This window comes from Cucurbitaria berberidis (genome assembly GCF_010015615.1).
Source record: "Cucurbitaria berberidis CBS 394.84 unplaced genomic scaffold K460scaffold_3, whole genome shotgun sequence".
Classification (NCBI taxonomy): domain Eukaryota; kingdom Fungi; phylum Ascomycota; class Dothideomycetes; order Pleosporales; family Cucurbitariaceae; genus Cucurbitaria; species Cucurbitaria berberidis.
In genome coordinates this window covers 2,393,939-2,407,938 of record NW_024468937.1, presented here as the reverse complement: position 1 = coordinate 2,407,938, position 14,000 = coordinate 2,393,939, and the positions used below count along the sequence as shown (strand labels likewise).

Sequence of the window (14,000 nt, the reverse complement as noted above, 5' to 3'; positions counted from 1 at the left end):
CCGAGTGCTCCCATCCTTCATTTTTCTTGTCTATTTTTGGTTCAGTGTATCGACTGTCCGACTTGAGTGGCTACATCTGTCTGTAAAGAGTCTTTAGGACCTGAGTTGGTATGTAGTTATAAACATGTTCATTTGATCTATGATTCATAATACATGTCTATGCTTTATATTCATCATCATCAGTTTCCTCACCTTCCCATCATCTCATGCCTCCGGCTGCATCTTGGGCCCAACTTCCTTGATCCGCCCCTCCAGCCTCGGCGCAATGGCCTTTGTCCAATTGACCTGAAATTCGTCGTCTCCCAACTCATCACACGCTGTAGGAGAGCCCTTCAACCCGGCAATGCGCCACCACTTCTTCATCACTCTTCTGATTACTTCCTTCTCCCTTTGTTTGAACTGTATTGGCACTCTTGAGTCGTACATGGGACCGTCGTTCTCGTCTTCATCTGCATCTGGGTCTTCGGACTCACTTCCGGATTCCGGCGTGTCTCTCGTGTTTACGAGTCGATCGATGCTTGGATGCTGTGGGAGTTGGGGAGATGTGGTGGAGGTTGGTGAGGGTTCGTGAAAGGTGTGGCTGTGGTTTTCTTGTAGATTAGTTTGTATGGAGAGGAACTTGGTGCTCATGGACTGGGGCCAGCGCTTCCATTTCCCGAGGACTTTGAGGGACATGAAGTACTGGCGGAGGATGGTGGAGATGAGGACTCCGTTCTCTTCTGAGACGAGTTCTTTGGCAACGCCACCTTCTTCCTCGATGAGGAGGGATGTATAGCCGTCTGTGAATGATTGTAAGCTTGTATCCTGACCTAAGAAGAATGGGAAGGACGGTCTGCAAGGGGAATGAGGTAAGAGATGGGGATATCATACCTTTGCCGCGCCCCATGTACCCACGAGTAGCGAGTATATACTCCCTCGTATGATCCACCGGCTCGTCTCCTATCGTTACGTTCTGTATCCTCGACATTGGTTCTTTTGAATAGTCTACCTCAAAGGTAATGTTGGAAACCTGCGGAAATCGTCCTTCCAGTGCGGGGTAGTTGCTGACGCCATTCTCCAATGCCTCTTGTATTGCTTTGCCAGTGACTTTCAGTACAACAACAGGATCCTCGAAGGGGAAGCAGTTGACAATATCGCCAAGCTTGAGAATCCCAGGTGGGTAAACTTGATCTCTGGAGGTGGAGATATAGTCAGTAAGGTACCGCGAGAGATGGGAAGAGGAGACGAGTAGCAATACGTACCTCAGATACTCCTAGAGCACTTTAAGTGACTTGATAGCCATCCGAAGTACTGTAGGAGTATCCAAGACATATCACTTTCCCGCAACCTGACGTACCCTCGAATAGTGCCTGCAGCCATTATGCAACAGTCGGCAGAGTAGTAATATCGCATGAGATCAGATACAAAATTTCCGATATTTGATTCTTTCGTTCGCACAGTCGTAAAGCGCGCATCAAGTGGCGCGGCCGTATAACCAATGGGCTTGTCCAGTCGCTTCCTGATCTCTTTTGTCTGCCCCTCTACCAACGCCATTGCCTGCGGATCTTGTGGTATACTGCTGACAATATCGCGCCGTATGATCTTGAAGTCCCAGCCTTTGCCTTCTGGTTTCCGCCATGCCTCGATGTGTGACAGCTGCTTGAAGTCTGTTCCCGACCGCAGTACTTGTGTTCCGTTGATATAACTATAAGAGTAGTAATGATCGTGGCCACCGAGTATGATGTCAATCAAGTCTCCTCCGCACTGCTTTGCCAGCTTATTATCATTCGGTTCTCGTTGATGCGAAACACACACAATGATTTCGGCGCCCTGCTGCTTCAGTCCGGGTATTAGCTCCTTCGCCGTAGATGAAGCACTTTTGTAGATGATATCTGGGGGCAACGAATTTATTGTGTCAAGCCATTCTCGTTCCGCAAGGCCGATGACGCCGACTTTGATGCCGTTTGACGCGGTCAGCATAACCGTCTTCTTCGCGTTTCCGAGTGGGACATTGTCGCCGAGGGCCGGATCGAGGACGTTGGCGAGGAGCCATGGGAATTTGCATTTGGAGGTGAGGTAGCGGTACTGTCTAACGCCGAAGTCAAGGTCGTGATTCTGGCGTGTATGTCAGCCTGTGCCCGACTTCTGGGAGGCTATTGGGACACTTACCCCTACGCAAGATACATCCGTGCCAATATTGTTTAACACGGGAACCATATGGCTACCTATATACCTTGATGAGCTCAATCCTTTGCGACTTTGATAGTATCTTGAAGCTCCTCATCACACTGACCCTTCGTGATGCTGCTCTCAATGCTTGGATTGAACGCATCTCCCGAGAAGAAGGTCAAAACCTTGGGTTGGCCTTTGAATTTCTCATCGTCCCTATAGTGATTGACCAAAGTTTGGAACCTCGCATAGCCGCCGACCGGTTCTCTAGACCCGGCTTCGACGTGGTAAACATCATTGTAGTGTAGAAACCGGAGATCTGGCGGGGTGTTTAGTGCCCCGCCTTGAGGCTCGCATATAACATGTTCTTCCTCAGAGGGAGGGATTTCTATTGGCGCCATTGTGTAGAATGTGGAAGATTGGAAGTAGAATTGGAAAATGTGCGAGATATAGTGCTCAGAGCGTTCGTGGTCGCGTGTTTTGAGCGGTGAGTGCAGCTGTATTGAATCGTAGCTTAGCGTTTCAGGGTCCAGCGCAGCTTGAATTACCCAGCTTGAGCCAATAATACTCAAGTATTACAAACTTGTCTGCAGGGGCATCAAGTTTCCTTGGGTGGATTCGTCATCAGCGAACTACTATTAGTGCTGCGAAGACGTTCGGGCTGCTGTAAACATTATCACACCAACTTTTGTAAGTGTGTCGAGGACCTTCGGGCTGCTGTAAACATTATGACACCGACCTCTGTAAGTGTGTCAAAGACCTTCGGGCAGCTTTAGAAGTTATTGCGCCAACTTCTATAAGTGTCGCAAATGCTCTTACGCTGGCTGGACATCACCGGTGCATTTCATCATTGGTTGGTCATCGACTTGCTTAATGAATGCATCGTTTGCTATGCGCTTGCCGTACAGTAGGCGGAGAATGGGGAGAAACCTAAACATAACAAGGACTGAAATGCAGCCACAGGGACAAGGAGAGGAGAAAAAAGAGAGTGCGCCTCGATGCAGAAATGCAGACACCATCAGCGCTTCCAATGGGCCTGGCGTTTCCAAGCGTCATGATCATGAGAGCCACGCCGTATCCCTCATCCAAGAACGCCACGAAAACCCGCAGATCCAAAAAAGCAGACCAGAAGCAGTGTCAAAGGGCATTCCATCCGTCCCAAAGATTAAGCCGAGCCTTGCCCTTTCCCTTGGGGCCCGGCCTAGACCCAGCCGCCGCTGGACCCGTCTCAGAACGCCTTGAACTCCTTCCTAATTCCTATTGCCTACTGCTTCCCGGGCGGCCCCCTTTTGCCTTGGTCTTGGTGTAGTGATCCTTGCATTCGTCGCTGCAGAACCACTTCGTTCGCCCAACTGGCGCTTTCTCCAGACGCACGCAAGGGAGATGGAACCATTCGCGAGGGCAGTTGTCGTTGTCGCATGCAATCATGTTGCCGTACGACACTTCATTGCAGTAGCAATACCGGGGCTCTTCGCCGTCTTCGTCCGACTCTACCTCTACCTCTACCTCGGCCTCTGCTTCTTGGTATTCCTGTTCCTGAACTATCGAGCTTGCGGCAGAGGATGGAGGGTTTGATTTCGCGTTAGGCACAGGCTTCAGTGCAGGTGAGGCAAGCGCAGCATTCGACATCGGTTGCCCATTCTTCTTGTGACCTCGCTTCGACACTATGCCTGTCATAGTACTGTTGTTCTCAGACGAGGCATTGGAATTCGAATTCGAGTTGCCATTATTCGCATTGCGAGTGCTGCGACTCCGCGCCATGGGAACCTCGGGGAAGGCATCAACGACAGGCGTTGCGGTCTTGGATGTTCGGCCTACCCTGCCTGTGACTGGTACCGCTGTCGGCACATCAATCTCCATACTCTCTGGCTCTTGGTGTCCTACATCTTCCAGTTTCATGGTCGAGTTTTCGAATGAATTTGGTGCCTCCATGGTCTCTTTCGGCGTCGATGCACCCTTCGTAGATACAGTATCGTGTACGATACCAGCGGCCTGCTCCAGCTCGGTCATCACGTTGCTAGTGGTAATCTGCTGTACAGAGTGGGAGGATGAAGGGCGGCCGCCAACCGGAACCTCTTGAGCACTGACTGATGCGACAGAATTCGCCGTCGAGTTCTTTCTGGCACGGGCCGACAATGGGCGTTCCGAAGTGCCCGCGATGACTTTGTTGATGGCAAAGTTCGCGGCGAGCGGTGACGAAGCGAGGGGAGGAGAGTACGGCGGGAGCGGGTTCTTGCGTGGAGCTGGCACGGGAGCTGCTCGTGGTTTCCGTTTGGTAGCTGTACTGTTCTCTGGGCCTGGAGTTCCTCTAGGGCTCGATCCACTCCGTCCGCCAGCCCCCGCAGCCTTCAGGGCGCTACTTAATGACCGCTCCATAGGCTGAGTTGCGGGGGCTGCTGCTGCTGCTGCTGCAAGAGCCTTTTCAGTCCTCTTCCGCTTGCCTTGTGGCCCCGCGCCATTGCTTGTTATGCCTAAGCCAACGTTGCGATGGTCTGGAGCTGCCGACTCCGCTGGCATAGCTTTCCGCTTTTGGGGTTTCTTCGCCGGTCTGTCATCAAAATCGGAATCAACTTGTTGGTGTCGGCTGCGCTTGTTCGCCAACATGGCCTCTCGTCGGGCCTCGCTTTTCGCAGCGATCGAGTCAGCATCATATACATGCTGAGCAGCCGCAGCCAAGTTATTCGCTGCAGCCACCTCGCGCCGCTGCCGCTCATGCGAGGGCCCGCCCTTCTTCTTCTCTTCCTTATCCGCATACGCCCAGTGCGAGAGGCTGCCGTATCGCGCTTCGTCACTGATCTCGCCATCCAGTTGGGAGTACGAGTGCAGCATGCGCGCGAGGCCCTTGTCTTTGGTGGCTTTTGCGCCCTGGAGCACAACCAGCTTCTCGTCGAGTGTGGGGAGCATATTCGCAATCAGCATGCGGAGGCGAAAGAAGAGCTGGCGCTTATGTGTGATAGCTCGTTGTTCGGAAGAGAGGCTGTCGAGGTTCGGCGGAAAGAACTGCAAGTGGTGAGCTGCTCGTCCTGCCATGTAGATGAACGAAACTTACACCGATGCTATTCTCTGTCTCAACAGTGGTTTGTTCTGCAATAGCCAGCTGAGCCTTGGTAGTGACGGGCTGCTGGGCGATCTCGTCGAGCAGCTCCTTCATCATCTGCTCCGGATCGAAGAGCTTTGCCTCGACCTCCTTGAACATGGAGAAGTGCTTGATGATCTCCTTTGGAAAGGCATCGACGGCGCCGGTGAAGTGTGTGAGAGCCGGTAGAAAGCCGGGCGCGGTGTTGGAGGCTTCTGGCGTCTGCTCTAGCCCGCTCGCAGCGAGTCGTCCGGCGAAAGTGCGCGCATAATAGTTTGAAGGTCGGATCGTGGCGCGCCCTTGCCGTGTAGACGTCCGGGTGCCCGTAGTAGGAGGCATGGTGGGTGGAAGAGCGCTGCGCTGGTGATAAGGCGTGGGAGGTGCAGCGGCGGGCGCGTTCAACGTGAATTGGAGTAGGTAAAAGCAAGTAGCGTAGTATAAATGACGTGTAAGGGCATCTCAGGTAGCAAACAGGGGTTTGCTGGCGTTTCCCGCGATGTGCGTGCCAAATGATTGTAAGAGAGCGAGCAACAGGGAGCTGTCCTCTCTCCAAAGCGCGTATGCCAAGGGAAACTGACGGAATTGAACTGAACCTACTTTAGCACGTGTTCCGGTTATCGGCGGACAGATTGTCCGATAGGTGACTAAGCCTCATCCACTGAACCTCACATTCTCAACTCTGCTATCCGGCACGGGTCATGCATCCTGCACCCGTGCCTTCTAGGTGAATAGGACGTGATGGTGCTGTGAAATCTGACTCTGCTCCGTCCTTGTTAGTTCCGCAACCAGCTGTGTCCATTTGACTGACATAGCTTACCCCTCGGAGGATGCCAATCGATGGACATGCTGAAAGACGAGGGCATGAATGAAGCGTCTCCCTTTCCGGTCCGGGCCAACTGCGTAATCAGTATCGACGGCGTGGCTCATTCATATCTCAAGCATTCTGGAGAGGTAATCTGTCAGGGGGGCTCTATAGAGCCTCACATCTGTTTTCTGTATCACCCCCTTTTCATAGCTTCAGTGCCATAGTTTGGATTTATAGAGCTCCAGTACTCTTTATGGCTGCTACGTCAGAACTGCGCCCAGGGACAGGCCTATTCAAACATGTTTCCCGGCGACTGGTCTTCATTCTGGAAATTCCAGACACCAACCGCCCCCCGAGCGCATCTCTGGCAACCCGACATGGCTTGCTTCATGGGCACTGTCGACAACCCCATGATCCTACAATCTGTCGCGTGCCTTTATCACGCTTGTAGCCTTTGTTGCATTACCCTTGGTCTAGTTAGACGACGCAATTTCGCTCACTGAGTATGTTCCTAATCATGGACGAAGAGACTGGGGACGTGCTACGCGTGGGTCGGGCGCTGTCACTTGGATCACCCACAGTCGTAGGTGTTGTCACACATGGGCCGGTCATCTCTTTTTGAATCAATTTCTATTCGTCATCTATCCCACGCTCCCGTGTAGGCTTAGGCCACAATTCTCAACAGTTCGTGCCCGATACCTGGGGCTGTCTCTCGTTCTGCCACGTCTAGAAGAAGCCCCGTATGTCTGCTTCCCGATTGTCACCGTGAATACTGTGGAAGCGCGCTGCGGCCTCGTGTACATTTCCCTCGGTGTATTCAATCAATGCCCAGCGGACAGTCAGCGCAGATGACTTTTGCACCACCAGCTCTGATTGTTTCGCTTGGTTTCCCCGCCATACCCAGCGTAGCTGTTGCTCACGCCTTCGCGCTAGGCCTGTTCCTATGCAGTCCAGCGGTCATATGCGACTCGAAGGGACGTTGTCTGGTCTAAGCTCGCGCGAACGCTTGGCTTGGCGGTGATTCAACAGGCTGGACGGCGCCATCGTGAGGCCGACGAGCCTGCAATTGGTCCTTATTGTCAAGCAGGCTATTGTTCGCGCGGGACTGAAGCGGTGTCGGGCAGCCGTGCCCACAACTGGAGGTGAATCACGGACTATGGGCAGGCAGAAGCGCGCGTGGGGACGACCCTTCCTATTCTTCGGTGACGGTGACGGCGAGTAGCTCAGGCAACGGCTCAAACGCTGTATCGTCACATCAACCCAGCTTCACCTCTGATCAGCTCGAGCCAGCCCGCCGCAGTCACGTCGCCCACTCTGTATATAACCAGCCCCGCCCACCTCCCTCGAGATCTCCTTCTCCTTCTCCACCACATCGTTACAGCGACACCTCAACCAAGCTCGATCGCGCATCTACTTCGATCAGATCTTACCCTCACCAAACCGCTCCAATGTCTCTCCCATCCTCTGTGGACCAAGTCCCCAGGTCAACCACCCCTACGGCCGACCCCCCCAACACGGCTGCCGTATCCGAGGCCGATATAATCAAGGCCGGCAAGAACACCATGAGCCTGGCCAATCTGCTAGCTCCCGCTACCCCGACTTCGTCTGACATGACTGCAAACCCGCCTGAGCTCGCTCCTCCTTCCACCCCGGCCAAGACAACTACTCCTGTCCAGGACGAGGTGGCTGGCTCCCCAGATGCCGCCATGTCTGACATCTCCGAGCCTGTCGGTACTCATGAGTCTGCTGAGGGTGCCGATAACGATATGGATGTCGACGAAGCTGATCGTGAGTTTATCTGCATGAATGATGAATATACTTCGTGCAAGACTGGCCAATACACGAAAGATCTGTCCCGCAAGGTCATCTCCGACCACTTTGGCCGCAACAAGGCATGCACCCGCGACATCACCGACTGGCCCCTCTTCTGCCGCAAGCACTATCAGCGTGCTACCTACAACAAGGACAAGTGGCAGCTGCGCAAGGTCGCTCTCATTCTCCGCCAGTTCGATGTCATTGAAGCTCAATATCCGGGCACGACTTACGATGTCCACTTCAAGAAGTCCGAGGAGACTCGCCTGAACCAGTACTCTCGCCTGGTCGCGGCCGGATTGACCAACGAAGACGCTGCGAATACCGTTACCCCCGTTGCCGGCAAACACTTCGAGGCTCCTATCGACGTCCTCCGCGAGCTCGATCAGTGGGTCGGCAAGGGCAAGTCTCACAACGAGGTGAAGAAGGTCGTCGACGTGATCCTCCAGATGCTCGAAGCGAAGGAGACCGACCAGGTTCCTTCAATCGAGTTTCTGCCTCAACTGCCCGGTAAGGTTGCCACCCCCAAGAAGGCCGCCACCACCAAGGCCCGCACTCCCAAGACGCCCAAGACTCCAAAGACGCCAAAGACCCCTTCTCGCGTCTCGGCCAAGGGCTCCGTCAAGAAGACTCAGCAAAAGGCTTAGGCTACCTTCTGCCTCACTTCCTCTCGAAGTGACCGCCGTCAAGGCAAACCGGCGTTGCGGCCGCCGTTGCACTCTTTCCATTCAGCACGATCCACGATTCCGACGCCATTACTCAACTTGTTTTACGACAATTAAGTTTTGTAATAGCCAGTTTGTCTTTTATTACACGCTACATGATGTCTTTACACTACCCGCGTCGGGGTGTATCAGTACGCTACTCAGCGCACTAGACACGCATTACGAGGTAAGACATATTCTTTTCTTCTCTCTGTTTCTTTTCATCAGCTCTGCCAAGCTATTTGTTTGTTTTTATCGGCTCTGCCAAGCTGTTTCTCTTTACTCTCGGGCAGTTTAATTAATTTTCCAGATACCCCACATCAATACCATGATACCCTCTCATATCTACTCCACAGTGGGTAGACATGGAGTCTGGCGTTTGGCGTTGGAGGGATATGTGCTGGCTCTGGTTTGATTTGGTCTGGTGCTTGGAACCAGGGGACTCGTGGATCGTGGTTTTATAGATAGTAATCGAAATGCATTCGAAGCACAAGCATTCATCACTCCATCGTGTCTTTGATTCTTATTACAACACAGAAAAAGCATATGACTCACTTCGGCGCAATGTGAAGTAAAGGAGCCCGCAGACTCACTAACATTATCGTTGATTTACCAGTGAGGCAGACACGTGGCTGAATGCTCCTCTGACAGTAGCTTAAAAGGAGTACATCAGTCTTCAAACTCTGGTTCCTGATTCCGAAGATACAGCGTGGAGTTCTCTAGTCTTTTTTTTGTAAGTAGTCCCTGACGTTAGCTAAAAAGCAGCCTGGAGGTTTTCATTATATTTAATTCCTAGTTCTAAAATAATAGCGTGGAGTCCTTGAGTCCTTTTTTGTAAGGAGTGCCTTACGTCGGCCAAACAGTAGCCTGGAGGGTTTCATTATATTTGATTCCTGGTTCCAAAAATATAGCGTGGAGTTCTCTAGTCCTTTTTTGTAAGGAGTGCCTTGTGTCGGCAAAACAGCAGCCTGGAGGGTTTCATTATATTATATGAGTGTCCTGTGTATTCATCTGCAGAACATTCAAAGGGCGATGTAGTATGCAAAGCAGTCTATTCTCGGTAATACACTCTTCCATCATGTCAAATTTACCTCATATCATTCCTCTTATTCCGCGAATCTATCCCCCCTAACCTGCTACTTCATCTTGCTCAGCGAGGGCTCCATCTCTTTAATGAACTTTTTACCTTCAACGAGAATCTACTGTGGGCAACCATACGCATACCCCAAACAGAACACAACAAGACAGACCTCGCAACATGGGCATTGATCACTCTGGACGGCATTAACAAATTTGGAAAGTACACTGGAGAAGCGATCCTACTACTGGGTAGAATCAATGTGATCACAAACATCTCCGCACTAAAAGTACTTTCACAGAAACCAGCGATAGCTCAACTAGGGCGCAGGCGCTTTGAAAATCCTCTTACTACTGGGTATCGCAGCGCTATGCTCTCTCACCATGCGAGGCATTGGGAACAGTGACTTGGTTTCCAACCAAAGCATTGGAGTAAGTAGCGGAAGCTCCCCTGATAACGAATGTGTACATAAAGGCGCAAGTGTGGGGGATGGGTTTTTAGTGTGAGGCTGACGCTGCCGACTCGACCAAAGTGCCCGACACCGGTAATCATGCGCTAAGGCCAAATCGAGAGCCGCTGCGTAGGGGTCATCACACGCTCTGGTAGCTGACTATGAACAGCGTCTGCTGGGTGTCTTCAATATGAGATTTACTGCAGCTCTGTGCTACCGTAAACCATGCATATCGACAAGAATATCGACACAAAGTCGCACCGCCGAGGTGAAGAGAATCTCAGGTCTCTCTGAACTAGACTGGAAAAAGTTCTGGGTACGTCTTTCAGACGAGACTCAATGCGACGCAGTCCAGACTGATTGTGTATGGGATCAGAGTACTATTTGCGGAGAATGGAAGCCTGTTGATCGCAAGGAGTATGCGCTACTTGGTGTTAACGGCAGAGGAGACATGCTAGACCGTATAAATGCAGCGCTGGCCAAGAAACGCGTTCGTAGAGTCGACTATGATGTCGGCGAATGGGCAATTCACAGGTGCCAGACGGTGTCGATACAAGTCTTTTCACGTATGTGATGCAATGAGCGCATATTGTCTTCGTACGCGGCACGCTCAAGCTAACGCATCCAACAGTATCCGAAGCAAAGAGAGAGTGGGCAGAGAAGTTCACCGAGGAGCACCCAGTCGATTTCGAGTCCGGACTGGAAAAGATTATGGTGACTATCACGTCTGGTTTGTTCGGCCCTAAATAGTTACAAGGGGGCAGGCTTTTATACGAGCAGCAGTGGACCAAAGCATCGCAACTGGAGGTCGTTGCCGGGTCCCAGCAATCCCAGAGCCCGAGCTTCAGACAATTTGTGAACAAACCAAGATATTTTGCATACGAGAGAAGATGCCGGCAGCTAACGAGTGGCCCTTACTCTACTGCATCAAGAGAACACTCTACAAGGCTAGAAGATTAGCAAAGAATAAGCCTACGGATGTGGTAGCGCAGCAGAAGTAGACAAATAATATCCATGGTAGCTCAGAGCTATTTTAATGAAAAATTCAGTGGCACATCTCCCTAAAGAACTAGCTAGGGGACATGAGATGATAATAGCTGCGGGTTTCGCACGACTTCATGAACTACAACAACATCCTTTGTACTCTGCAGTGTGCTTACTCAGGTAGCGTAGGCCGCATAATCCACGGGAGTAAACCAGATTGCAGGCGACTTTCTACCTTGGTGCCCAAATATTATGTGCTGATGTATGTAAACAGTTGATAAACTGTCGTAGCGTGTATAGCTTCAATACATTACAAGTGGTGTTCTCTAGCTAAGAAGATAACTCAAACGCAACCAGCCTATGCCTTCTTCTGTCTCTATTTGTTTTAATATAGCTTTGTCGTCGCTCTATTTCATAAGAATTAGATGAGCTACCAGATGCAACCGTCAGAACCATCGTAAGATTTAATTGACTCGTATTTTCCCAATGTGTGAATACGAACCACACTCCAACTCTGACCCATTAACACTTATTAACTCATGCCTGGCGCACGAAAACTATCGAAATCTTGTACCTAAGAATGGCGTGAAGCTATTGGGCTGATTATTGTGGATCGATCTAATTGCCACTGCGGCGGCTGGCGACAAGTACGAAGTGACTAAATAATGGAACGCTTCCACTTTTGAGCCTCCTCGCGACAGGTAGAAGGGTGTGATCGAAAACAAGCGCGGACAATACAAGCTATCCAGCAGAGTTCGCTTAAATGTCGCAGTGCCACCCCTCGCCCCTGATGACCCGCCCTTACATAACTAGTTCAGTGACACACCCTTACATGATTAGTTCAATGACAAACCCTTGCATGACTAGTTCGGCCGAGGCTCATGCCTGTCCATAAGCGGCGCTTCGGCGCTTCGGCGCTTTTTGCAAATCTGCCTTATAAATTTTTGATGCACCAATTTTCTCATCAATCATCTCTAATAGAGTTACAACAACGGCCTGATGGTCTAGTGGTATGATTCCTGCTTTGGGCTCACGTGATACCTATTCTGCAGGAGGCCCCGGGTGTAAGTTCATCCATCACGGTTCGAAATTGAACGTCTTTCTAACAGGCGCCCACAGTCGAATCCCGGTCAGGCCCCATCTCTTTTTTTGCACTTTTAGATGCTTTACACAGCCTTTCTGCTCTGTCAAACCCTTTACCCAGCAGATATCTATCATAAAATAATATGAACAGCAGCAGCAGAAAATATTTTCGTCAAAAAAAATTCCCCTCCATCTCACGTTGCGCAGGGACTTTTGTCTCCATCAAATGCCGTTCTACGGTTACACAATTGCTCACACAATTGCTCAGCACATATACCTCAAGTCCTAACTACTGCCACAACGCCCTAAAGCCTCGCTTCAATCGTATTTTTTTTTCCATCCCAACTCTCTCTGCTCGCTTAGTCATACTACCCCTGAAAAACGTTTTCTGTTTTTCAAGAAGTCAAATAGATAGGCATGAGTATTTTTTATTCAACGTGCTGTATTCCGCTAGGTGTGTAACGCTATTTAGGGTTATGTAGTCTTTCTTGTACACTGTCTTACCCTCCCTTGCCTAGTGTGTTTCCGGAAGGCATCCCTCCGTGCGTTCCGCTCTACTGCAATAATCTCTAACCGCTCTTTGATTTCCAATTCCAGTGGCGATACCTGCTCTACTCGATTGCAGCCTAGTTGGACAACAGCCTTCTTTTCCTCAGCTGGCAGCCTGTTCCTTATTTCATCGAGCTCAATGTCAAAGGGCAGTGCATTCCACCTATCCTCTCCGTGTGTTGCTCTGTTATCCGATATCCCATTAAGCAGCGCTTCTTCCTTTTCCCGATTGTATTTCGCATCTTGTTGCTTCATAACCTCCAATCTTGCGCGACTGAGCCTCGGCCCGTCCGGGATGGGCGGAGGAAGACGCTGTTTGAACATTCTGCTCTTCAAATCGCCGTATTGCGGGTACAGGTGCGATTCTGTGTACATTCTCTTCATTCCTAGACATTTCGGGAAAGTGTTGCTTTCTTGGCAATATATTTCTTCCATCCCGTGCCTTTCTAGTGTGTTCCCAACCATGAGACCTCGCGGATTTGAGGCGGAAACAGGTATATGCAGTCCCATGTTCACTTCACTTTTCCAGCGTCGAGGAGGAGTCTCTGGTCGGTGCCGTTTTCCAGTCATCCTGCACTCTTCCTTGGGGAGAGTGCTGGTTCTAGAATGGGGGATTGCTGGTAGGAAATAGCTGTATTCGCTTTTTTGGTATCTGTTTCGGAGAACCTGCGCGTAGGCCGGAGAGATTGGGGAGAGGCTTGTCTTTGTTGGAAGGCGGTCGTGCGAAGCGGAATTCAACTTTGGTACCGACATGGCGTGGGGAGACACTCAAGAGACGCAGGGTAGAAATAGCTGGAGTATTCTTGCCGGAGTGCGTTCAGATAAGGGCTACTGAGCGAGAACTGGGAACGATCAGATATTTAGCAGATAGGGAGACCTTATAGTTTGAACATTGCCGAGGGTCTATGAAAGGGTACGTGATCTTGCTAACCATGATACATCTCCCAACTGAGCGATCCCCGCACAATACGCTAAACAACATTACTCCTATTTTGGTACGCAGAAACAAGTTTATCTACGCCACAATAGGCTGAATTAACTGATGCTCACTAAAGCCTATGCGAACATTGGCCCCTCGCCGTGCGCCATATGCATGCCGCGAATCAAATTGTTGGCATTAGGAATGCTCAAGGCCCAGCATTACGGATTCAGGGTACACAACCATCCGATGAAACTTTCATCGTACCGAAGTATTTCAGGCCCTAACACACTGAACCAGAAGCCCAGTAAGACTAGCATGGTAGAGTAAGCTTCGAATAAACGCACAGTACACCTCATTGCTCTTCACAGTCTGTCGGCTCCCTTCTGGG

General features: G+C 50.9%; 6 protein-coding genes across 6 annotated transcripts; 3 read left to right on the top strand and 3 right to left on the bottom strand.

Moving 5' to 3' along the window:
* Window positions 1-81: 81 nt before the first annotated feature.
* K460DRAFT_366232 (5'-nucleotidase-like protein) lies at window positions 82-2,637 on the bottom strand. Its single transcript, XM_040933330.1, has 5 exons — window positions 2,273-2,637; window positions 2,149-2,204; window positions 1,337-2,094; window positions 871-1,172; window positions 82-779 (listed from the first exon to the last, which is right to left on the bottom strand). The coding sequence occupies exons 1-5, from the start codon at window positions 2,547-2,549 to the stop codon at window positions 205-207; spliced, it is 1,968 nt and encodes a 655-aa protein (XP_040787918.1). The 5' UTR covers window positions 2,550-2,637; the 3' UTR covers window positions 82-204.
* A 279-nt stretch (window positions 2,638-2,916) lies between these two features.
* On the bottom strand, window positions 2,917-5,775 carry K460DRAFT_366231 (uncharacterized protein). The gene is made up of 2 exons (XM_040933329.1): window positions 5,198-5,775; window positions 2,917-5,148 (listed from the first exon to the last, which is right to left on the bottom strand). The coding sequence occupies exons 1-2, from the start codon at window positions 5,561-5,563 to the stop codon at window positions 3,406-3,408; spliced, it is 2,109 nt and encodes a 702-aa protein (XP_040787917.1). The 5' UTR covers window positions 5,564-5,775; the 3' UTR covers window positions 2,917-3,405.
* A 160-nt stretch (window positions 5,776-5,935) lies between these two features.
* On the top strand, window positions 5,936-6,920 carry K460DRAFT_366230 (uncharacterized protein). The gene has a single exon (XM_040933328.1). It carries the CDS (start codon window positions 6,329-6,331, stop codon window positions 6,530-6,532), a length of 204 nt encoding a protein of 67 aa, XP_040787916.1. The 5' UTR covers window positions 5,936-6,328; the 3' UTR covers window positions 6,533-6,920.
* Window positions 6,921-6,991: 71 nt separating this feature from the next.
* On the top strand, window positions 6,992-8,933 carry K460DRAFT_366229 (uncharacterized protein). Its single transcript, XM_040933327.1, has one exon. It carries the CDS (start codon window positions 7,478-7,480, stop codon window positions 8,486-8,488), a length of 1,011 nt encoding a protein of 336 aa, XP_040787915.1. The 5' UTR covers window positions 6,992-7,477; the 3' UTR covers window positions 8,489-8,933.
* Window positions 8,934-10,006: 1,073 nt separating this feature from the next.
* On the top strand, window positions 10,007-11,075 carry K460DRAFT_416625 (uncharacterized protein; the record flags this gene model as incomplete). The annotated part of the gene is made up of 5 exons (XM_040937822.1): window positions 10,007-10,054; window positions 10,244-10,390; window positions 10,451-10,640; window positions 10,706-10,804; window positions 10,858-11,075. 5 exons carry the CDS (start codon window positions 10,007-10,009, stop codon window positions 11,073-11,075), a joined length of 702 nt encoding a protein of 233 aa, XP_040787914.1.
* A 1,540-nt stretch (window positions 11,076-12,615) lies between these two features.
* On the bottom strand, window positions 12,616-13,443 carry K460DRAFT_416624 (uncharacterized protein; the record flags this gene model as incomplete). The annotated part of the gene is made up of 1 exon (XM_040937821.1): window positions 12,616-13,443. The coding sequence occupies one exon, from the start codon at window positions 13,441-13,443 to the stop codon at window positions 12,616-12,618; it is 828 nt and encodes a 275-aa protein (XP_040787913.1).
* Between the last annotated feature and the right edge of the window lie 557 nt (window positions 13,444-14,000).